This window comes from Corvus kubaryi, unplaced genomic scaffold (genome assembly GCF_017639235.1).
Source record: "Corvus kubaryi isolate FWS band 111438036 unplaced genomic scaffold, C.kubaryi_AGA036_p1.0 37387, whole genome shotgun sequence".
Taxonomy (NCBI): Eukaryota; Metazoa; Chordata; class Aves; order Passeriformes; family Corvidae; genus Corvus; species Corvus kubaryi.
Genome location: NW_024581129.1, coordinates 3,713,667 through 3,737,818, shown reverse-complemented (window position 1 = coordinate 3,737,818; position 24,152 = coordinate 3,713,667). Strand labels below are relative to the sequence as shown.

Here is a 24,152-nt window from a genome sequence, read left to right as displayed (position 1 = left end):
TGTACGATTACTGCAGAGGAATAGGGGAAAGCAGGAGAGAGGAAGTATTAGTGGCTAAATAAAGTGCTCAAATCTCTTCCTTTTAATGATGACATGCCTTGTTTCTTTATGATGGTAAGTGATGATTCAGATTTAAAGGAAATGTTGGATTGTCTCATTGCTGCATTTCTTGGGAAAGCTAGAATAAAAATTCATCCTTTTCTGAGTATTAGGTGACTTCAAGTGAAAAGATGTTGCAATTCTTGAGAATGGTAATTAGGTTTAATTATAACCTGACTGACCTTCTGTGGTGTTAAAATGTTGGCAGAACTTGTTTGTCTTGGCAAGCCACCCTCTCCTAGAAGCTGCTGTTCTTGTGTTTGGCTTGGAAAGTTCATTGCCATATGGATCTGCACATATGGATTTCTCCATCACCCATCAAAGGAATAGAGAGAGATCTGAAAAGAACTCACTAAAAGAATGTGAAATTACAAGATTGATATTATCTGAAGTAGAAATAATAGATTAAATTATCTGGATGTGTGCTGTGAATTACCTAAGCCTTGCAGTATTATTTATCATGTGCTAAAATTTGAAAAATAGGGTGCTGAACTACAATTTTTTAAAAAATTATTGATGTCTTACTAGTAGTATATGTCACTTTTCTTTATATAGATCTTATTTTTCTCAAGTCTAATTTGAATTCAGGCAAGATTCAGAGAATGTCAGAGGTTCCTTTAAAGTAAAAAGATGCTTTTAGAATAATAGAAACCAAGGGCATGTTACAGAAACACAAAAGTGAGAGACAGGCAGAATTTCCCATGGCGTGGGGAAATGGTCTGATTCTGCAGACCCAAGGTGGTTTTTGCTGAGTGTGGTGGCAGCACTGCTGACAGTCCTGGACAGCCCAGGGCAGTGGTTTATCTGCTGGGTTTGCAGAATGGAAACAGATCTTGGTCCTCAGTCAAACGTTGTTACAAACAGTGCCAAGCCTGGGAGATTTTAAAGCTGAAATGTTCTTCCTTTCAAAGAATACAGAAATCTGAGGGGTGTTGCTGGAAGCATTTATTTTTATAGTCTGGTATTTTTTAATATATGTCATATGTTATATAGATACAGAAACAGAAATAACATGTAGAAAGTATATCAAGTTTTTACTCTTCTGGAGCAGAGGCTGTCTGGAGAAGGGAATCAAGAGGTAGATCAGTGTTCACTCAGAAGCTGCTGATTTTTGAAGGAACGAGGAGAGGCTTGTGCTGGGCTGTAAAGCGAGCAGCAACTTTTGAGATTTGTGGCCAAACAGCTCAGATGATGGTGGCCCTTCAGGAAATCACAAACCCATTCATCCAACCCCATCTGGGGCAGGTGACTCTGTTGGAGGAGCTTCTGCACAAACACAACCATGCTCATTGATGTTGAAAACCGGTTTCTAATTTTAAAGTACCTCGAGCAGCCTTCTGTCACATTTAGTTTCCTTTGTTGATTCATAATGTTTTGAAGTTGTTTTACTGCTTACAGGTTACTTGTTTAGCCATGGTCAGTGATGGCTTTTGATGGTTGATTCTGAATTTTAGTCCTTCTCATTGCTTGCTGGCCTAAATTTGTATTCATTTCAAACTTGGCACTGGTGTTGATGTTTCACCATCAACAGTTTAAGCTTTTAGATATTAACTGATGCACTAGAAATCTAAACATACACAGGTTTTTTTTTTTTCCTTCCAGAGACTGACTCTTTGGGTTGAATAGCAACTAACATTAGCATTTAGTGGTATTTCTCCTTCCCCTGCTCTCCCAGATGGAGTTCAAGTTTGCTTCCTGACTGGAAGGTGCAGCATGTATCTAAGCTCACCAGTTACCTTGAATTTCATAAAGTATTGGAGAACTGCTCAAGTGATGAATCTCAATTAGCCAGTAACAAAAATAGTGTGTGAACTTAAGAGAAACCCTTGTAATTAGACACAGCAGCGTTCCTGAATTCCCTTCAACAACTGGGGCTTTAAGGTGTCTTGAAAGAGCCACATTTCCTCAAAGATTAGGGGAATAGTGAAGGGGAATAGTTTTGCTTTAATAATCCCAGGACTACTTTTTAAAGGTTCTGGGGCAAGCATTAACTATGGATGTAATTAATCTATTCCTACATGCTTTTAGTCATTTTGTCATATTCATTAGTTCCATAAGAAGGCTCATGAATCCAGAGTCAGATACAGGATAAATGTGCATTTGGGGTTGTTCTGTGGCTGTTTTATATGAACTTGGGCAGGCACTTGCTGCTATCTGATTTCAAAGGCTTGCACTTTTCCTAATACTCTAGAGATCAGTGAATTTGTTTTAGCACTTCTCCAAGTTTCTATATTGCTTGGCTTTTAATTTCTACCAGGGCCTGACCTGCCTCTAAGTGGGATTCCTCTCCTTGACCTAAATCAGTGTGTCTGTAAGGTTGCAAGTTTTCCATTTGATGTTAATAGTTGGGCAGATCTTCATTTTCAAGGCAGCCACTGTCTCTGTTTGTAGTAAAGGAGTCTCAGCTTACTAAGAGTGAGTTACCTTATCATTATCCTATACACCTTTGTGTAACTTCAGTTATACTGGGTGGCATCTGATGAAGCCACCTCAGTTTGTTTGCAGTTCCCTAGCAGCCCTGACATTACTCACAAGCTCTACAAAGCTCTCTGTTGCAATGCCCACACCTTTCCTATTTTTAGCCAGCAGTTATTCTGGTGGGGGTAGGTGGAGGGGGCGTATTCACTCCACAGATTTTGTGCTGCTTAGAGCTGTTCCGTTATCGTGCTCAAGCAGATTATCTTCTGCAGAAGACAGAGCTTCCTGGTAGGGTATATGAAGCAGCAAACCTATTAAGCAAGGTTTTTTAAACCATTGTATTTCCCCACAGTTTGTAAATACTTCTCCCATCCTGGTGTTTACATCCTGCTTGTGGCTGTGTTGGGTTTCTCAGTCTCACTGCCCCTCCAGTGAAGCAGCACACCCATGATCCTTCATCTGTTACTGCTCCTTCCAGACCCTCATGTGCTCTCTTGCTCTTCTTTGAATTCCTGTGCCTGTGATCCTTCTGGAAATGCAACACCTGGAAACAAATGTGGTTTTACTGGAGCTGCCTTCCAGCTCCTGCAGAAGGGACTGAGGGTCTGTGATTTCTCCCTGCTCCCTGTCACTCTGGCTTTGCTTTGTGGGCAACAGCATTGGATTCTTTGAGCCATAGAATGTTGAGATTTCACATGGACTTTTCTGAACAATAAGAGCATTTTCTTTTTTTTTCACCCCCTCAAACTGTTACTGAGTTTTGTGTTAATGACAGTGTTGGCATGAATATACCACTATAGCCACAATACATTTTTCAGGGTTTCTCATCCCACTTCAGCGTGCAGCAAGGCAGACACACTCCTGTTTCAGAGTTGGCTTTATGGTACCCATTTCCAGGTGTCAGTGTTCTCATTATCATCTGATTATTCAAACTGTGCATTTAGGATTCTGGGACTGTCACATTACACTCTCAGTAACAGCGCCATACAGCTTCTGCCTGTTTAATCAAGATGTCTGGTGGCAGCCTGAGTCGATGATTTTCATTCCCTGTGATAGAGTCTTTGACTTCTGGATTCACTTTTCTGTATCTTGATGGCAAGTGATACGGAGATATGTGTTGGAGACATGCCAGTGTTTTTCTAACCCCCACATGACATCCACAGGATGTCAGATTGTGCAGAAATTGCTTTTAAACTGTTATTAACTTCCTGCTAGGTTAGCTGCTTTTTATGGTTCTAATACAACAATTTCACTGCTTTGCAAGAAGCACATGAATATCTTACTCTTTATTTAGTGAGATCATGCAGATTACTGTTCCTTATCTATATCTCTGGTCTTTTTCCACTTATAAATATTGCAGCTATCCAGAGTGAGTGAGCCAGACTTTGTGTGAAGAGTGCACACCAAAAAAAAAAGGTCTTCTGCTCTTCCATTCAAATCCAGTTTTGCAATGCAGATGGTTAAAGAGATGCCTGCACTGGCACTGAACAGAGGAAGGTGCCTGTGCAGGAGTACTTGGGTCTGGAAACTGAGTAACCAGTTTCACACTCAGATGAGCCTGAATTAAGAAGTTGTGGCTCTCTGCAAATGAGCTCAGGCACTGCATGGTGCTGATTTTTAAGTGACTTCCAGAGCCAGAGTGGGCACCAAGGCTTCTTGAGCTGCTGCTGAAGATAAACTTGTCAGTTCAAGGTAATGCTGACAAATAATAGTATCATTTACTACACAACTCTAAAAACAGCAACCAAAAGAAGGAACAACAACAAAGCCCCCCTTTTAAGTGGCTCAGAGCCAATCTTGGCTATTTTTACCAATAATTTCTGGGAAGAAAACAAACCTTATCTGTAATACTATCCTGGAAATGCTCCAGATGGATAGAATTACTTTGTAAAATAATTTCATTCTAATAATCTCTAGCAAGTCCTCTCCATAGTCATGGATTGAATTGTGAAGATCCTGGATACTTAAAATATTTTTGGATGTATTTTGCCATTTCCAGCTTGTTGGATAAGCAGCTCTGGTTTCTAGAGACAAAATAGGTGTTTGGGAGATTCTGATATGTCAGCTTCTAAGACTTTTAAGCTTAGTTATACCTGGAAGTTCTGAGATGTTGCAAGTATTTCTGTGGTATTCTTAACTCATTCAGAAGTAAGTTTTAGAAACATTAATGATTGCATGATTTTCCAGCCAAATTAGTAAATGCTTATGATGCAACTCATTCAACTGAGCTTTGGAAAAGCAGCTGGACTAACACAACTTTCCCTGAACCAAACATTTTATGGTTTAGCTATTAATATTATCCTGCATAAACTACTTTTCTATAGGGAATGGTTTTGGAGTAGCTTTCTTTTTGATTAGCACTAATGTATGGCTTGAGTGGAGAAAGCAAGGGAAGCTCAGGTCCATGCTAAATTTCTCTCAGTCAGAGTCAGTAGCTGTTCCATCTTTCAGAATCTGCTCCTTGTCCTATTTAGTTTATGCGGAGGAAAGAGATTTCTAATTTCCATAACCATAAAAGGTGACTAAATTTAACAGAAAAATCAGAATAGGGAACTCTAATCCTGCTTTATGGCTCTAAATCAAATTATTTGTCTTTCTAAATCTTTGAATTAATTTTATGGAAGGTCACAAGTACACCTCTCAAAGCATATTTCAGTAAAAGCTGCAGAGTGATTTACTTTGGAACCTTCTGTCTCTTTGCACTTCTACCATTTTTTCAGTGTGAAACAAAGCTGTCAAAATATTTACTTGGGCATTTTGTTCAAACATTCTCATATGGAAATGCTGTATTTAATAACATCATTAACATGAATTCACAAATCCTTTCATCTGACATCTATCATTTACAGGATCAACTGAAAAATACCTGACTGCTCAGCCCCATCTTTAAAGGGGTTTTTATATGTTTTTTAAAAACCATACTGTCTCTATCTTCTCCCCACCACAGTAATGATAATTTGCTTTTCCTTAATACCCTTCCTGATAGCATATCACAACTGTGTTTTGATAAATGAAAAGTCTTTTGACACTGATTTATTTATTCTCGTTATGACAGCTTTTGAGAAAGTGCTATGTTACCCCATTTTTCAGGTGATAAATTAAACAGTGATGAAGTTTGTGACTCACCAAAGTCCCTGTACTGTCCAAAGGTCTCCTTTCAGACAAGTGACATGAGGGAAAGTAGACATAACCTTCTTCTCATCTGAGCACAGGCTCTGTTGTCTTTGGCCCTGTACCAGTGTCTGCTCCCAACAGACCTGCAGGATTTTTCTCAGTTGCTTGTTTTGAAAGTGAAGTTTGCATGGATTTTGTTCTGTAGTGGCATCTCAAGGCAGTCCTGAAGGCCACTGGTCTCTGGTGGGCATGCAGGCTTAATGGATTAGTATTCCAAACCTTTCCATGGGTGTCTTGGGAGGGGTTTCTGTCTTCCACGGTTGGGGTGTCCTTGCAGTTGTGCTCCTTCCCAGTATTGCTGCAGGTGATCAGAACAGCTTTATTCCACTTCATTGCTGCTGATAGAACTAGGAACAAAAATTCCCAGCTTTGCCATGGATGTATGGTGATACTTCAGATGACTTTATGCCTGAGGAGGCTTCCAGTGCATTGTTGGTGAATTGTTAGGGTTTTTTTTTTCCAAAATTTAGTTTGCTTTTATTTATTGATAATTTTATCAGCAGGATGGTTACAACTTCTCATAATTCTTCACATATATGTAGTCACAACTATAAGTTGTATTAGTAATTAACTGCTGGACTGTAAAGTGCTTCCTCAGACGAGGAAAATTAGATTACACGCATTAAATCCATGAATACTCAGGTAAAAATAGTTAAGATTTCTTTGTCTGATTCTCTTTCCCGTAAAAGAACATCTTGATTTCCAAACCTGGTTAAGGAAATTTAATGTCTCCTTTTTTAATAACTCATTTCCAGTAAAATAAAATTTAGTATAAATGAATTTTCTTAACAGTTTATTAAATGTAGCCATTAGATATTTATCACTGAGATCCGGCTTTCATCTTTCCATAGTATTATACAAAAGAGATTGTATCTAATTGAATGATTAAATAATTAAGCAGCTTTAATATATTATTTCATCTGATACTAATTTTAGAAACCTTGTGAGACATATTAGGGAGATTCAGAAGTCTTTAATAACAGACCAGTCTGCTTCAGGACTGGATCCTGACAGTAAGAAGACATCTTCAGTCCTCACTGAAAACCTCACACAAGCACTTTGATCTTTTCCATTTGTCTTGGGGGAGAATTTGGCACTGTTCAGGTCCAATAAAACCAGAATAATTAAAATAATCCATTTCACATATAAATATTACAACAAACTACCTCTTGATATTTTTAACTAAAAGCAGATGGCAAGGTTTATTTGCTTTATTTTGGGAAAATTTCATTTGCAGTGAGCTTGCATTGAGGGAGTGTGAGGCACAGCTTTTTCTCCAAGCTTCTGAAGTCTGCTCCCCCCAGGCTCCCCAAACTCCTTGCCTCACTCCTGGCTCCAAGCCCAGGCATCTCATCCTTAACCCTCCTTCTGGCTTTGAGAAAAGGCATTTTGTGCTCACCCATCTTCTTCCATTCAGACTAGGTTCTTGACATGGCAGAAACGCAAAAGGGAGTTTTTATGTTTTCTCTGTGTCATAAAATTCAGATCTGGGAGAATTAACACCGCTACTCACTTCCTCAAACACATTCAAACTATTCATCCAGTGCCCAAATACTCGTAGTAGTGGTGAGGAGTTTCGTAGCTCTAGGGAATCATTTAGACTAGTCAGCCAAAGCCAAAATTAAAATTTAAAATGCTGTTGGCAATGATTATTAATCAATTAGCTCCAGGGAGCTGTCAAGGCTTCCTAACCAGAGTTAGAATAACAAGAAATATTTTTGAAATAATAAAACTAGATCCTTAATAAAACTTGTCTCCTCCTTCACACATTTATTAATATGATGATGCCTAAAAAGGTATCAGTAATTACTTTCATATGAGTGAAATTGAATTGGAATGAGAGCCATCTGCAGGAAGCAGTAATTGGTAGATCCATTTCTTTAAGCATACACGACTTAAAATCTTAGTAGTGCAACACATGTCACAGGGTATTAGAAGAGGGGAATCTTACACTGTCCTAAACACCTTGGTGTGACAGCAGATTTTATTGTGCAGTGAGAGATAGCTGAATATCTCAGCTAAATTGAAAAAATGTGAGTGGGCTGTGAACTGCTGAGTGCTTTTAGGTTGATCTTGATCTTGATGTTGTCCCTTTTTAGAGCTCTTCTGCAAAAAGAAGAGTAAATCATTCTGTAAGATTACAACTTGGGAGATTCAGATGCCATGGGGTCTGCAACACTCCATCTCCATCCGCCTCTGCCATAGTTCCTAATGAATGCAGCCGTGGGATGTCCAAATTGGGATGTACCAAATGACAAGGATGGTTGACGTCTTTTTTGTTTTGGGGTTTTTTTAAGGCTTCTATTTATATTCTTGTCATTGGTCCAGAATAGCCCCAAATTGTGGTACTTCTCAGATGCACCGTAAGAGCCACTTGTGTGATGGGTCATTTGAAGAGGGCTACATTGAGTAGCAAAAATGAACTCTGCCTAACTAGCCAGTAATAAAAACACATGGATTTCATTTAAAATTAAAAAAGCCCACAAATGTAATTGCTGCAACAGTGCATCAAGGGCTGGTATCCAAATTAATAAATAGCAGTTCTTCAGTACTGTCCTAAGAGAGCTCACTTTGGTAAAGGGGCTCAGTAGGAATTTGACAGTCCAATATTTGGCAGTTTGGCAGCTGCATACCTGCAGGACATGGCCACCAGAACAGGCCAGCTCTGTAGAGGAGTTACAAGGCCAGTCCTGCAACACAGGCTCAAGGTTCAGCTTCCATCTGAGGGAGGGATTTTCCGTTTCCTGGAGGGTGCATGAGGGAATCCTTGGACACCACAAGGGATGGGATTGATTTGAGGCCAGTTCTTTGTCAGGGTTGTCAGGCAAGGAGAGGACACTGGTGGTGTCTCTTCACAGATGCTGCTGCCTGGCCATCCTCCAGACAGCTGGGCTGGGTTTCACCCCTCAGGTTCACTGAGACCATGGTCCACCCTCTAAGCAGCTCCTGTTCCTCAAGGAGGTGGGGAAACCCTATTGGGAAACGTGCAGAACAGGATTTGAATCTTGTGGGGAGGAGAGAAGGCCAGCTGGGCTCCCTGCAGCTGGGACTAGATCTGCTGGATGCTGAGCCAGAAAGGAAGAGCGTGCCTGGTTCTGGGATGTAGGGCAGCTCAGCATTTGACATCTCCTTAGCAGAACGAGAGCACTGCTTTTCTTGGTACAGTGAAATGCTGCTCTGGACTTTGGAACTGCAGAAGAGCAGTTGTTGGCTGTGGAAATCCCTTAGGCCTTCAGGAACACCCAACCTGACAAATCGAAGACATCTGGGTACAAAAAGACAGCCCATTTTCAGCAGTGCTGCTGATCAGTGGCCCAGCTGCATCAGGCACCTTCCCAGGGTGCCAGCATCACTTTGCAGCCTCAGGGCAGCCTGAAACAGCCCGTGCAGAGCTGAGGAACACAAACCTGTACTCAGTGTAACGAGCAATAAATTGGTTCTTGGGTGTCCTGGCTGGTTCAAAGCAAAATCAATCAGCCAACATCTTCAGTATCCAAATCCTCCTCCAAGTGGCCATTTCTTCATCCCTCCTCAAAAACTTTCACAGATAAAGTTTCACATGAAGTTTGTTTCTCTTCCAGCTTTTTTTTTTTTTTTTTAGCATTGCTATATGGAAAACCATGACACTTTCATACACTTCTTGTGTTTTATTAATAAAACCCAAAAGTTTGGGTGGTTTGTTGTTTGGAGTTTTTTTTTTGTTGTTGTTTTTTATTGGGGTTTTGGGGGTTTTTTTTGTTTTGTTCTTTTTGTTGTTGGGGTTTTTTTTGCGGGGGGGTTTTTTGTGGGTTTTTTTGGTGCTGGTGTGCTTTTTTGTTTTGTTTTGTTGTTTGTATGAACCTTTAAAGTTTTAGAAGCTGATTTAAAATTTTAAAAGCAATGAAAATGAGCTACTCAGCTTGAATCTGTGCCCTTGCAGGAGTGTTCTGTACCACAGTCAGAGATTTTTTGGTGTAACAGTAAGGGAGAAGAGAATTGACCATATTTGTTTTTTCTGGGTAGCATGAGGGTAGCATATCCCCCATCTGATCTTCAGAAAGCATTTATATAAATGGACTTTTGCCAACTTTTGGAAAGGATTTTACGTGCAGCTGGCTCCTTACATGCTTTTCATACAGAGTGTGAGGCCCTCTTTATCTCCTCGTACCCCCCAGGATGTTCTTCATGGGAGGGAGGCATAACAGTTGTTTTCATTTTCCCTTTCCCTTATTTCTGGTTCAGGCATCAGTGTGACCAGAATTAAGTGCAAGAAAAGATGGACATCTGGAGAGGAGATGGGACTTTGGGATAGCACTTGGTTGTATATTCCTTGCAGGGCTGTGAAGGGCTCAAATTTTTTTTTTTATTCTTCTTCGGTGATAGTTCAACTCCTGCTTTGTGTTCTTTTTATGAATGTATGTAAAATAAAAAGCACATTTAGCTTAGAAATACAGTAGTAGTAGCTATGGGCTTTCAAGCCTGACCTTTTTGTTATTACTGAAAACAACAGCAAGTTCTCAGCATGTTATTACTGCTATATATATATATATATATATTTTCAAATCAAAATGCAGTTTTGCTGCAGGTGGGCTAATGCAGATATCAGCAAGTAAATAACTGTATCAGGACAATAATTTTTAAAGAAATTATGAAGGTTTTTTCCCCCAGTGGAATGCTGTTGGCATTTGCAGGTGGGTTGGTGTCTATGAGAAGCTGAATCACAGGGAAGCACCCCACGTGTATTGTTCCAGGTGTAAGAGATAGGAGCTCTGCTCACGACCTGCTGCATGGTTTTGAGGCATTGGTACAATTTTCTGGGTCAACTTTTCTTCCCACCAGTCATCTGTCTCATCTGTTTACACTTGAAGCTTTTCAAGGGAACGTCTCACGTTGTGTTTGAACAGAGCCTGTGGTGGGGGAGGAAGAGGATTTCTAGCTTGGCTGAAGCTGCAGGATGCAAACATAATATAAAACGTTACAAATAATGGCAAGTGATAAAAGTACGTAGAATAAAAGATAAGCTGTGATGAACATTTTATGTAGATTTAATCAAAGCTTGGCTTTATGGCACAAAGGCCCCTTCCTTTCACTTTATAAATACTTTCTAAGAAAATCCTGTGACCTGTTTGCTGTACAGATACAATCTGTCCTAATGCTGGACATCAGGATGAAAATGGGACACTTAAAAGCACATTTATTTTTTCCTGCATGTGTGATTCCTAAATTGAAAAAAAAAAAGCTTCCTCCTCTTGCCTTTTCACAAGTCTATAGTTATTATACTGTGTCTAAACCAGATGGAAGAATATATTAAAAAATGTTTTTAAACCACAGATTGAAAAATGGTGCCAGGATTTTCAACCAAAAATGTGGCACCGATTCTAAAATCTGTTGACAATTTTAGAAAGTTTTCTTTTGGCAAACGAGCTCCATTAGTGTCTTTTCTCTCTTCCAAGAAAATAAGGAAAACCTTTATCTGAGTCACAATTTAGTTAGATTCCAAACTGGATTTGAGAATATCAGCATAAATATATTAACTTTCTCCAGGAGCTGGGAAATAAACAGACTCATCCATAACATGAGAAAAACACAGTTAAAGGCTACAGTTGTCTCTTATGCCTAATATTGGGTCTTGCCACAGATCTATGCTTCCAGGATTTTAACTACAGCTGTTCCAGTCTAGTCTCTGAAAATCTATTCAGAATTTAAATTTTGCCTGTTCTTTCCAAATGAGGACAATCAGCATCACATGCACCTGAACTGACATTTCTTCTTACATTGGACTGAGCGATGAAGTTCACCATGAGGCAGCTTTCTGGGCATGCAGTTTTGTGTGGAAAACCAGACTTTCAAAAAACACCTTTGTAAAAGTAAATCCCTTTTAAATGCCCCTTAGAGAAATAGAAGAAACTCTGAGTACCCCCAATAAAAATAAATACTTTTACATTTCCCTTTAAATAATTGTATGTGTTATAACTGGAGGAAAAATTATTATTCCTGCTTCACTCTATGCACTGTTGGGGCATATGTTAAGCTTCCATGCATATCCATATATTTTTTATATATCTATATAAAACCTTCATCCACAAAGTGCCTCTTCTCCCACAAGAGCGAGCTTATGCCAAATTTTTGCTCCCTCCATGCTGCTTGCAGGGGTTCCAGGGAGCCTCTTTGAGGTGCAGTGTTCCCTGCTCACCTGTTGGCCATATGTGCATTGGGCTCACCTCTGGACTGACCTGATAACAGCATTCAGAGTTTCCAAATTCGGGCCTTATAAGGGCAGTGAGTTGCCTTAAACACCAGGGCATGGGGTTTTAAAGGGGCTGCTCTTGTATGCACTGCACTGTGAAATATTCCAGCAGATCCCTTGAGTGCCAAGTGTTTCAGCAAGGCTTTAAATATCTTTAAGGGAATTTTTTGGAGTATGGTTGTTCTTTATTGAGGAAACACCTGTTATCCACATTTTACAGGTAGGGCAATGAGCTCAGAAATGATGCTGTTTGCAGAGAGTTTGGGGAATAATGCACCTAACCTGATTCCTGCAAGCCTTAATCGTGTGCCATAACTCCTGTTCAGCCTTCCTTGGGGGGTTTGTAGAAGAACACAGGTGATCCTTAAGGACAGGTTGCAGGCTGGTGAATAACTGGTGTATCAGCACAGAAAAGAACCCAGATGAATGAGGTGGGAAGAATGGGACCATTTTTGTGTAGTGTAGAATGCTGCTTTTAACGTTTTCCATAGATCTTTTCAGTTTAAGCCCTGACTTTGTTGTAATGGGCCAGACCCATGGCTTTGTCTCTCCTTTGAGGGAAACTTGGGAATGTCAGGCATGGGATAAATCACAGGAGAGCAGCAGGAGGCTGTGCTCTGAGCTGGTCCTCAGGGCTGGAGAAACCTTTCAAGTTAATTCCCTGATGCTAAACCCGGGCTGTATGCTGGTGAAATCCCAATTTGGTGGCAATCTGCTTTTCCTTGGATAGATAGCCAGGCTGAAAGGTGTATCCAGGGTGGGCTGCTCTGCCAGGGGCACTCACCTGGAGCAGTGGATGTATGTGAGGCTACGTGTCCTTGCATCTGGCAAGCTGCAGTGCTCTCGTGTGCTCTGGAAGGTGTCAGCAGTCACATCCCTGTTAGTCTTTCTGTTTTCTTGAAACTTGTCTCCTACCCAATGATAATTTTTTCAGGTTGAATCAGTAAAAGGGTTGGTTCTCAGCACAGAGCTTTTCTGCACTCAGTGATTATTTGCCAGTTGTGACAGCTCTGGAGAGCTTTGTCCTGGCCAGTAGTCTCAGCAGATGCATTGTGTTGACTTCCTGAATCCAATTTAAAACAATAATGTTTTTCTCATACTGTGTCTCTGGAACCAATTTTCCTGCTTTCCCTTCCCCATCTCCTTCTCCCTGGACATCCCAGCGAGAGCTCTGCCCTGCACACCACCCGTTGCCTTCTGTTTGCCTACTTACACTGCCTCAATTTCTGTGTTTTGGGAATAGATTTATGGGAGATGCCTGTAGACACTAAAAGTCATTTATGAGATAGACTAATGAGAATCTTGGGCAGCTTTTCTACATAAGACTCTCCTGCTAAAAAACAAAAGCCCAAATGTAAAATTTCCTAAGCTGCTTGATTTATTTGATTCATTTCCTCTGTCTATTCAATTTCAAAGCCATTTAGGATGATCATTTGCACAAACATTTAAGTTCTCTTTAACTAAAGTCAACCAGTGTGTTTTTTCAATGAGCGGGAGCTCATGAGAAAGATTCAAACATTAGCTGTTTAAAGAAGGCGATTAGCGTTTGTACAATGGATTGAAAATTAGCCCGAGGCACACTGGAAAAATACATGTTTTACACATGTATATTTTTCATCCAATTCCATAGTTTGTATTAGATCCTCACACAGATAATTCTAGAAGCTACCAAGTGAATTCAAACTGCGAAAGAGGTTGTGATTGTCTATAAAAACAGGGGGTTTAACTGTAACGTAGTTGGTCTTGCTCTGTATATTTGATCAGTCAAAGGAAAAGCCTTTTCTCCTGCTGTAATATGTCAAGGAAGCTTATCTGCATGTAAACAGCAAAATGAGACCTCTCGTGTGTTGCAAGGGTTGAACTTCTCTAGTTTAAAAGTTGAGCATTTCTAAAAATGTACAAATGATGTCATCCTGATAAAAAGAGATACTGCTCTCACTTTGTCATGGAGCGATACTTTCCATAGATTTTAAAGCTGTCACAGGAGTAGGAAAAAGCTGTCATAATCAGAGGAATCAGTGGAAAAGTTTTATTTTAATAACTGTTTGGGGGAGCAACTGTCATGGTATCTGCATTAAAGATTGTGCACCCATTATCAGGAGTGTTTTGCCCACAGTTTGATAGGAATTCGGGTCAAGAGAAGGACCATTTTTCTGAAGAGGAAGAAACAGGAGTTGTTGATACAGCCGTGGTTGGCGTACCAGTTAAAAACTTAGGAGTATTTTCTGAAAATACAAGTACACCTATAGCTATTAAGGAAAATACTGGTTTTTCTTGTTGTAATAATTTAGTGTTTGATTCTAATAGGACAGGTCACAAAATGAAAGAAATGGCTTGTGAGGCTCTGGTGCCCTAATGGACACAAATGTACTTTCTGCAGTTGATTATGGTAAAGTATTTGTTGTTTATGTGAATTATTGTGGTGTATACAGAGCAGAACCTTTCAGGAAGACATACTAAAGCTTTTGTTTGTTTCTACAAGAGAATTCACAGGAGTGGAAGTCCATATGGAGTCTTGGATGCAGGAGTACAACCACTTGCCTTAACACGTAGAAGAGAGCATATGGTTTTGGTAATAGGTTAATAAGAGCAATTAACCTTATAGTGCACTCATTTGTTGGTCTCAGTTGTTTATAAACTAGGTAATAAAGATATTTTAACATCCTATAGTTTTATAGGAGATTAAATGAAATCAGGCTGTATTTTTCAAGTTTTAATGCCAACAGTACTCAGGTGATACTGTGATAGAAACATAAAATTAGCAGAGAGCAGAAGATTCAGAGTACTCTGTGGTGTGTCTGACCAATGGATATCATCACAAAGGTTGAAATACATAGAATGGTTTAGAGAAATAGACATATTTTAAAGGTTTCCATTAGCAGAGGGCCTGTTTTCCTGGGATGCAGTCACAGATCTGTCACTCAGCTTGTTCTTGTCACCTTGCAAAGACCGTAATGTGAACTGTTTCCAGGCTTTATTCATGTAGAAAAGAATTTTAAACTTACCTCCTTCTTCTTGAGGATGAACCTCATGAAAGAACACGCTAAAAAAATCAGCAAGTGCTGTCATTGCTTTATTTTGTTTCTTGTGAAGGACTGGTGGCAGAAGTCCCAGTTGCTCAGTTAGGAGTTGCTGTGTTTGCCTGGTACAGATGAGCAGGTGGTTGTTGACCCCACGAACTGCACCCACAAGAAAAGCCTTTTTTACCTCATTCTCTGTTGGCTCCTCTCACTTCAGGTGGTGCCATTTGTTGTCCAGTTGGGCACTTTGCTGCAAAGACAAGTGACACCAAGGGTTGTGTGATTTTGCTTTGCAAGTACTGTGGTTTCTAGCTGGGTGGCAGTGGGAGAAGGGATGGTTTCACCATAATAGTAGTTTTTTATTTAATTCTGTAACATTTTCAGTCAGCTTTTTGGCCTTTTGCTTTTGTGCAATATTGGTTTTTCAAACTTCTGCCTATTTATTGACAGAGTTCCAAAAGAAGCCTCTAAATCAGCTCATCTGTAGGTTTAACTTGAGCATGTAAAGGATGATATATTGTGGTTTTTCATGTTTTGTCTGTCCTTCCTGGTTTACTGTTAATTGTCTGATTTCTACCTTATATTTTGGTTATAAGCTATTTTATTATGTTTAACTAATGATAAGCTGTGGTTCTTTATCTTGAATTTGAACATCAAGACAATAATCTTTTTCTTTAGATTTTCTTCAGAGGCTTCCATGAAACCTTTCTGTACAAATTTGTTGTCTCATTTTGTTCTCTTTCATTGAATTGGCTGAACAATGTATTTGCTGGTGCAGCATTCACCAGAGATGAGGACTCTTTTGCTTTATTAGACTTGACAGTGTTTAAACAATACTAATTCTCCTACCCAGCTGGCTTTTCAACTGATCTCTGTGCTCTCTATTGCTGTGTAAAACAAGCTGGAACATTAATGGCATCTTGCATGCTACCCTCTGGAGACCTACTTTTCTTTAGAGAAAAATCAAATAAATGTGAAAGTTTCTGGGTTTTTTCCTTATATTTTTTTTCTTTCTTTTCAAGTGATACTTTAGCATACTGTCAGATTTTGTATGTGTTACAATACATATTTTCAAGCACATAATTTTAAAAAGTAGTCTTCATTTTATAGCGAGATTTACTGGTTTGCTCATTTTTTTATAGAAATAAATGCCTCTTTCTTCATCTAAACCAGAATATACCAGCTTTAAAAACATGTTCAAGATGCACATAAATGTGCTATTTTAACCCAGCTAAAATTTTGCATATTGAAAATGTGTTTGCTGAACAGCCAAAAAACATTTGCAGATGTTAATAATTTGTTTAGCCTCTCACTTTTAACAGTATTCAAGTATTCCTCATGAAAGACATAACCCCCCCATTTTTCCAGCCTATAAATATAAGCATTTAAGTCACACATTTAGACAAGCCCAAGCCTTAAAACATTTGCTCCTGAAGGATGAATTTTGTCTGCTCTAGAAGAGCCATCTGTGATGGGCTGCAGCCATTGCTGAGGTGACCATTGTAGCACAAGTCTCTCAGAGGCTGCTTAATTTCATATAAATTTCTGATAAATGTGAAATACCAACTTTCTGAAGCCCAAACTTGATTCCTGTCCCCTCCACCTCCCCAGATACTGAGCCCTGCAGCAGGGGTAAAGATTTGGGGTGCTCAGTTGTCCTGGTCAAACGAGGGCAATGACCTCTCTTAAAGGATGGGCCAAAGCTGGGGAGTGGGACTTGATATTTAACTTCAAGGAATCACTGCTTTCTGAGGAAAATTTATAACCTTCTTGGCTATGATATCTTCCTATGATTTTTTGGCACAGAAGCCAGGTGGCCTTGTACAAAACACGTGCCAGTATCTGTGTCCCACAGTGCCATGAAACTCCGTGTCGTGCATACAAAGAGTCACTTGGAAGAATTGTAGGGAATATTTTCTAAATAAAGAATGGTTTGATATCACAGTTTAAGCAATTTTTTTTCCTTATTTTCTACAGCTGGTCTAAAAACCCAGAAGAATGGAAGTTTCAAAAGACAAGACAGACGTGGCTTCTCCTGCACATGTATGATAAAGACAAGGTTTGTATTCATGCTGCTTTTTCTCAGAACAAACATGACATAGTCTTATTCATTAGTTATAGCTATTCTTTATTAACCAAAACTTCCTAGTACTAGCCATGCACTTGTCTCATAATTTTTTAATAATTTACAAATTAGTTTGTTTTTAACCAAGATGCTGAAGCATTTTAATTGCTTATCATTGATCTTTTTATTTTGTTGGTGTTCATTGTCCTGTGTATGCTAGATTTTTATACTTGATGGATATCAAGCATAAAGAGAGCAGATTCATGTTTTATTTAAATCTGGATTTTGCTGAGAATTTGAGTCATATCCTTAATTTGAATTTCCTAATGTGGAACCCAATACTGCAAACCGCAGCTCTCATATTGTTTCAGATATCTCTGGCTCCACAGAAGATGTACATCCATATTGCCAAGATGTTAAAATAGCTCTCTCATTTAAATATAAGTGAAACCCGATGTTGATTGTGAAGAGCATAAAGTATAACCAGAAGCCAGGCTTGCATCCATACAGAAATCCATTCATTTCATAACTTAAAAAACAACATAAATTGAATTTCCAATAAGTGTCTGACCGTTGTGGTATCAAATGAGGATTTCAGGTCATTCATTTTGTTGTGCAATAGAACAAACATCTGCCCATTTGCACAGTGCCTAACTTATTGGTTCATTTTGTTGATATTCAGTTAGGTTTTGCTGATTTTTTTGTGTGCACTTGAACATTTACTCATACCAATCTTCCTGACTCAAATTAGTCAGCAGCTCTTAAGCCAATCACCTGACTCTGGGTGTTACCTTTTTAGACAGCCAGATAATTAACAGCAGAGTTTCATGAAGGCAAAAATGTTCACATGGTGTAAATACTTTAAAAAGATGAGTTGCAGAGTACAAATTTGATTTTGGTTTCTGCGTTGTTTGCTCTGTCTTCTGTTTTTTAAGTTTCTCCTTTAAAAGTCTTTATCAACCTCTCAAAATCAATGTATGCTCTTCAAAGCTACCTAGAAATTGTTTGGCAGGCAGAGGGATGATTTTGCTTTTTTTACCTGTTTACTTTGGGGTTTGTGTTGAAATACACTGGGACACAATGAACTGTAAGTAGCATTTGTTTTATGTATCAAAACACAGATTATCTCCTTATTTCTCAACATTGAAATGAAATTTCCTTTTATTTTAAATTCTGATGGAAGTGCTCTGGTTAATTTAAATTCACATATTTTGTAGTTTAATAATCAGAGAAGCATTGAATATGAGCTTCAGAGAATGATTAACATCTGCATCCAGATTCAGTGAAGTTAGTACAACTGCTCAAGTGCTGATAATTAAGCGTATGATGAAGTCTCTTTCTTCATCAGGACCATAGGGAGGGCACACCCAGCTTCTTTTGAATATTTTTTTATACCCAAATTCAGCTTCCTGTCCATTACAGAATAAAATCTGTTGGTAATCCAAGCATGACTAAAGTACAAAAGGAGACATAAGTTTCTTTCCTTCCTAAGCCACATCTTTGATCTCACGGTGTCACTTGGATGCCTACTGAAGAGCCATGCAAAGGCCTGAATTGAGTTTCCTGTACTGATAGGCCTCTTTCTCTAAGACATAAGTTGAGGTTTTGAAATTGTTTGCTAGATGAATGGTTTTTTAAGCTCCTTTAAAATCCATCTGGTGGTTGGCTGACAGCTTCCCAGCCAGGCCTGTGTACCTATGGTGTGTAAACTTCTCCAGCACCCAGAATAAAATAAGCACTAGGTCATTTGTTGGTCTTTATCATCTGGCACAGCATTTTTAGGACGTTACTAGAACAGTCTTCAGCTTCTGGACTTCAGGGCCTGGAGGGGTGTCTGAAGCTTCTACAGAAGGTGGCCCAAAATGCAGCCTGGAGGCAACGAGCTGAGCTGCTCTGGGCTGGTGTCTGTGTTTGCTTTGCAAAATATGTGGGTGTCTGCAGGTCTCCAGGTCTGAACACTTCAGAGTTGCACAGGATAATTTAAAAGTGATAACTGTTCTTTTCCTGGTACTCTTTTGTAATGTTTCCTGCCTTTTCCCTAAGACAGGAATTATTTCACTTGGGGTTATTTCCATATTTATTTCACTTGGGGTTATTTCCATATTAATCAGCTCTAGTGCATATTAGGAAGTTAGGACAGAGGCAAGATTTGGTGTGTGAGAGAGAAGAAGACACAAGAAAATGGTCAAAACAGTTTAACAAAAGAATAATAACAAAATCCCATAAGCCTTGCTTCAACTGCCAATGCTGTGGTGGGAGATCTTGATCTCCAATTTCAAACCAGCCTTGAACTGACCCTGGAGCAAGGATTGTGTTCCTCCTTGAAAAACCTCGCCAAGACCCCTGAAATGACTGCTTTTGTACTACTGTATTTGAGGAACTAGAATTTGGATTTCATTAACTTTCTTTGCTGGTACTTTGTGTGTTCCAGTCCTTGCTGTGGCTCTACTGTCTGTGTAAGCCAGGAGGAAATACGATCTTACCTTGCCCATAGGGTGCTGTGTTCTGAGCTCCTGATGAAATAAACCTCAGAGCTGTGTTATGTTAAAGGAAAAAATCAGACTTTTTGAACACTTGAGCACCCTCAGGGCCAAATGCTAAATGTTTTCTAGGCTTCAGGCAGCCACATGTTAAGTCTGCACACTTAGTATTTCTAAATTTAGAGCAGGCTTTCAATTGCCCCCTCAAGCATTTAGCTTAAATGATATAATAATAACTGTAGTTCCACAGGTATGTCTGTGCCATGAGGTCTGAGAACAAGAGTTGTAAATTACAGAGATAACTTGGCCAAGGTTTGAAACATGGAAATGTTGCTGAGCTTTAAAAGCTTAGTACTGAGTATGTGTATTAAAGGAGCGCTGTCACACTGGAATTGTTTGTGTCTAAATGGGTTCATCTGTTATTAGTACCAGCTTACTGTGAGCGAAAACTTCCAAAAATACAGATATCTTTCACTGTGTTTGATTTGTATAGCATAGCAACGCTTCATATATCATCCATTTCAGTGTTAATCATTGTAAAATTAATATTTCTTTTGTAACTGTATTGTTTCTTTAATGCAAGAGTGTTTGTGTGAAGAATTAGAAGGTTTTCCATAGTGTACAAGTTAGGAGGCTGAACACAGACTTTAGTTTTGATTTATTACTTTGTAATACCCCTGATTGATGAAGGCAGTGTTGGAATATTCTTTCTTCCTCTTCTTTTGGAGTGATAGAAGTTTTTAGTGATCAAAGTTCTGCTGCCAAATGTCCATGGAGAAGTAAGTTGTAAATTAAGTGTCTGTTGAAGCTCTGTCTTCTCTGAAATGTTGGTACTTTGCAGAATTGAAACCGCCCTCGAATAATTAGTCTCGAATCCTTTAAATACTTACGTATGTGTTTAACTTGACTCATGTCAAGTTATATGTGTAAAGTTAAACATGGAGAAACATATTTGCAGGATGAGATCATTTTAACATCTCATGATTCACAGCAAAAAATACCCTGTTATTGGCTGGAGCCTGTTCCACAGATACACAACACAAAGTTAAGATCAGCGTAGGTTTGCTCACCTATTTTGAAAGCACTTCAGTATGAAGTACTGAATAAATCATTCCAAAGTCTTTGCTAAGTTATTGTCAAGATTAATATAATGATCATTTAAATTGTATGTTGTACAAGATAAGCTAAAACTTAAATCTCTGACTAGTTAATTAGAAAGGGAGTGAAACAGGGGTAAGGCAATTGTAGATGACTAAAGTGCTTTTAATGTTGGACACGGTGGTAGAGCCTATCAGTTTTAGTCAGCATGATTTAAAAATTATTTCCATATGTCTGAATTTCAGTTTGCTTTTCAAATTAAGTTCTATTCCTTTGTATAAGCATTCTGTCAAAGTGTGCAATGGTGGGTGGTATCTCAGCAAACAATTTTTGGGTAAGGGCAAGGGGAATTCCAGCAAAATTCTTTCTTCAGACATTTGCATGCAATTCTCACCGATTTTAGTAAGATTTGCATCTGTGTTTCCAAAAGGAGGATTTGGCTAATGTGTTTTGGTTTTTTTTTCCACCAACCCTCAGAGCCTTGGGCTCCCTGTCAGGCAGTGTTTGCATTTGCTGATGAGCATTTCCACATCTGCTGAGCATTTCCTCTCAGATGCTTTGCCCATCCAAGCACATGACAGTCCTCTCACCAGGGTCCTTCCCTCCTGGTAGCTTGAACCTTGGCAGGAAACATTTCCACTTGGATTTCCACTTGGAGTTGGACTTTGGCAAACACCAAAGCCCATGCCGTTTTCCTAGTTGTCTTTCAGGTGTTGCTGTGATGTGATTGTAAATAAGTATTGAGAGGGGAGAAAATAAAGCTGGTTTTCCTTCCTTTTGTTTTTTCTTTTAAGGTTCCAGACAAGTATTTCACCATTTTACTGGATTATCTGCAAGGGCTTCAGGGCAATGCACGAGACAAAACTGTGCAGAAAGCAGAAGCTTTTATGAAGGAATTTGATGGTTCTGATGGAGAAGACCCAGACCTGCTGGAGAAGTGCGAGCGCATCAGACAAGTTCTGCAACTGCTGTCCTGAGAGTATTTTTGTGTCATAATTGTTGTCTGGTGGAGGGAAGGAGAGGATGTCACATACAGAGGCTGTAAAGGATTTATAAAGATAATACTAAATTTTATACTCATAATTTTTTCCAATTGAAAATATTTATCGTGTTTGGAGGTGATGAAATAAAAATAACATATATAGCCCATAGTCTTGCTATTAATCTTACTGCACCTCTTTAAAAAAAGAAACCTCTCTCTGTCTCATTAGTTTTTCTCCATCTCCCCCTGTAATTACTGTTAAATATGAGGAACTTTGCAGCTCTTAATAAGAAGAGCAAAGAAACCCAACATCAAGCCTGGAGAGTCTTTTACAATGGCAGCTTTTAAAATGAATGTACAGTACAGTGTGTGCTCAGCCAGCTGTAATCTCTCACTTTCAGCTTCAGAAGGATGTCATTTGGATTTGGGAAAGATCATTTTCAGTCTGTTGAACACGGGTTGTATAACACAGTTGCTTATTAGTACTTCACACAGTGATCTGGAGATACCATCAGCTTTGTTAGTTTTCTTTTTATATTTTAAAGTTTTCAGATGCATTAGGGCAATTGTTTAGATACTCAGATAATGCACAGATGGGAACAGATCAAATCCTTGACTGTATGTGCTGTAATCATCAGACTGTAGCTAAACTTGCCCTATGATCAGAAGCACTGTGCTGTATCCAGCCTGCCAATATTGCATTTTCCTCTTCTCCTGCACTTGGCATCCAAAAGAGTTAATTCAGGTTCATTCCTTTTGGCATGGGACATTTGTCTCTTATGAACGTGCTGAAAATGAGGCTTTCAAGTAAAAACCAAGGACATTAACTACTGAAAAGTTGGATGATTGGCTTATTTAATAACACTGGTATTCAGACAGAGTTCTTGACCTGATTCTTTAATATTTCTGCAAACATTGTTCATACTTTATTAATAACAACTATATGAAATGTGTGGTGTTTCAGAAGAGTGTCTGTCTTTGGGAATTACAGCTTTAATTTGGGTGGGTGAAGGAGGGGAGGATCTATGGATATGCAGGCCTGATTTTTCAGTAAGAAGCATTTGAGTGGATTTGACAGTCTTCCTAGTCATGGCTTAGTACAAATCATAAAAAAGTATGAAATATATTACTAATAACAAATAACTTACGCTTTTTGACTTGCTGGGGAGGATGTTTTCAGCCAAAAAAAGACTAAAAACCAGCATGCCCTGCTCTAAAAGAATAACTGGGATGGAGTTTAGCACAAGAATGGGCAGAATTGAGCAGCAGTGTCCAGGTTCTTCACTGAGCTGTTGACAGTGCCTCGGGGCACAGTCAAAGCCTTTCTGAGCTGTATAGCATTGATCTTGCAGTGAGAAACCTGGTGTAAAGGATCTGTAATAAAAAGAAGTGATCCTGACATTTAGTGAACTCGTAAAGATCATTGGGTCATATATTTTACACGGGAGAATATGCAGCTGGGAAAACCTGCTGTCACTCCAAGCAGAAGCTGATACTTTTTTCTTTTCATGAGGGAAAATAGGAATTTCTCAGGGATGAAGTTTGCAAAGTGGCTTTTTGTGAGTTTATCATTGCATGTTAGATGTCAGAGAAGAATTTTTGTTCTCCCTCAAGATATTTGAATGTCACCGCTTTTGATTTCTCTGTCACACAAAAATCTGGGTCCTCGTTGTGCACTTGAGACACCTTGTAGCTCAAAAGCACAAGCACATTGCAAGTGCACTTTGGAAGAGAATTGTAAAGAAGGTGATAAAGGTAAGGTCTGGGCAAAAATGTGGGAACCTTCTATGATTTTGACATATTTGGTGAGATACGCCTTTCTTGGATCTTAGTTCTGACAGTGTGTAAATGCTGACAAATCTGTAAGAAAAGAAGCTTTGTAGATCAAGAATGTCATAGTTAATTTTATATCAGTTGATATGAAAAGCACACAAGGCCTGTCAATCTGGAGTCCATGTGGACAGTAGTATTTGGAGAAGAACATTGAGAGGCTCTCACCAGCACCAGGTAATAGACCTCTGGGAGTAGGTCCTGCTTGTCTCTCCTCTTCCTCAGCTGCAATTCCAGCTTTCCCTTCAGTCCCACCAATTGCTGGGTGAAGATCATGGTCTTGGGGTTCTGCTTCTTGCAGTTACAGAAAATCCAGAAGCTACAGTTGGAGGTAATTGCTGCTGTGGTTGTGTTTGGCAGAGAAAGCAAGGCATGGTGCTTTCTGCCACGTGCTTCTTGGTGTGGGTACTGTCCAAGGGTCAGAGGGGTCTTGAAACTGGGTAAAAGATTTGTAAAACTGCTGCTTGGTGGGGTTGTGTCTCGCATGTCAAAGCTCAATATGAAATATTCTAAGAGTTGTCTAATACTTGATGTTGTAGTACAAATAGAAAAGGGCACTTTAATTCCATTTCATTTATTTTACTTCACACCTTTTCTTCAAGAATCTTCAGCTAGTGGGCAAACAAGTAATCTTCAAAACAGGCAGGAGATGCAAGAACCCACATTTTTGGGGGATCTGTATTGCTAGGCCCATTGTAAAGAAAAGATTGTGAGGACCCAGACAGCTTATCCACAGACTATGCAAATGCTGTAGTGCCTC

At 39.2% G+C, this 24,152-nt stretch overlaps 1 protein-coding gene across 1 annotated transcript in view; it reads left to right on the top strand.

Moving 5' to 3' along the window:
* The window catches only part of CUNH7orf50 (chromosome unknown C7orf50 homolog), a 32,963-nt gene extending 9,451 nt beyond the window's left edge, over positions 1 to 23,512 (top strand). The window contains exons 3-4 of the mRNA XM_042036834.1: positions 16,915 to 16,996; positions 21,375 to 23,512. Of these exons, the coding sequence (XP_041892768.1) occupies positions 16,915 to 16,996; positions 21,375 to 21,557 (265 nt within the window). The 3' untranslated portion in view covers positions 21,558 to 23,512. The remainder of the gene's footprint in view (positions 1 to 16,914; positions 16,997 to 21,374) is intronic.
* Positions 23,513 to 24,152: the final 640 nt, after the last annotated feature.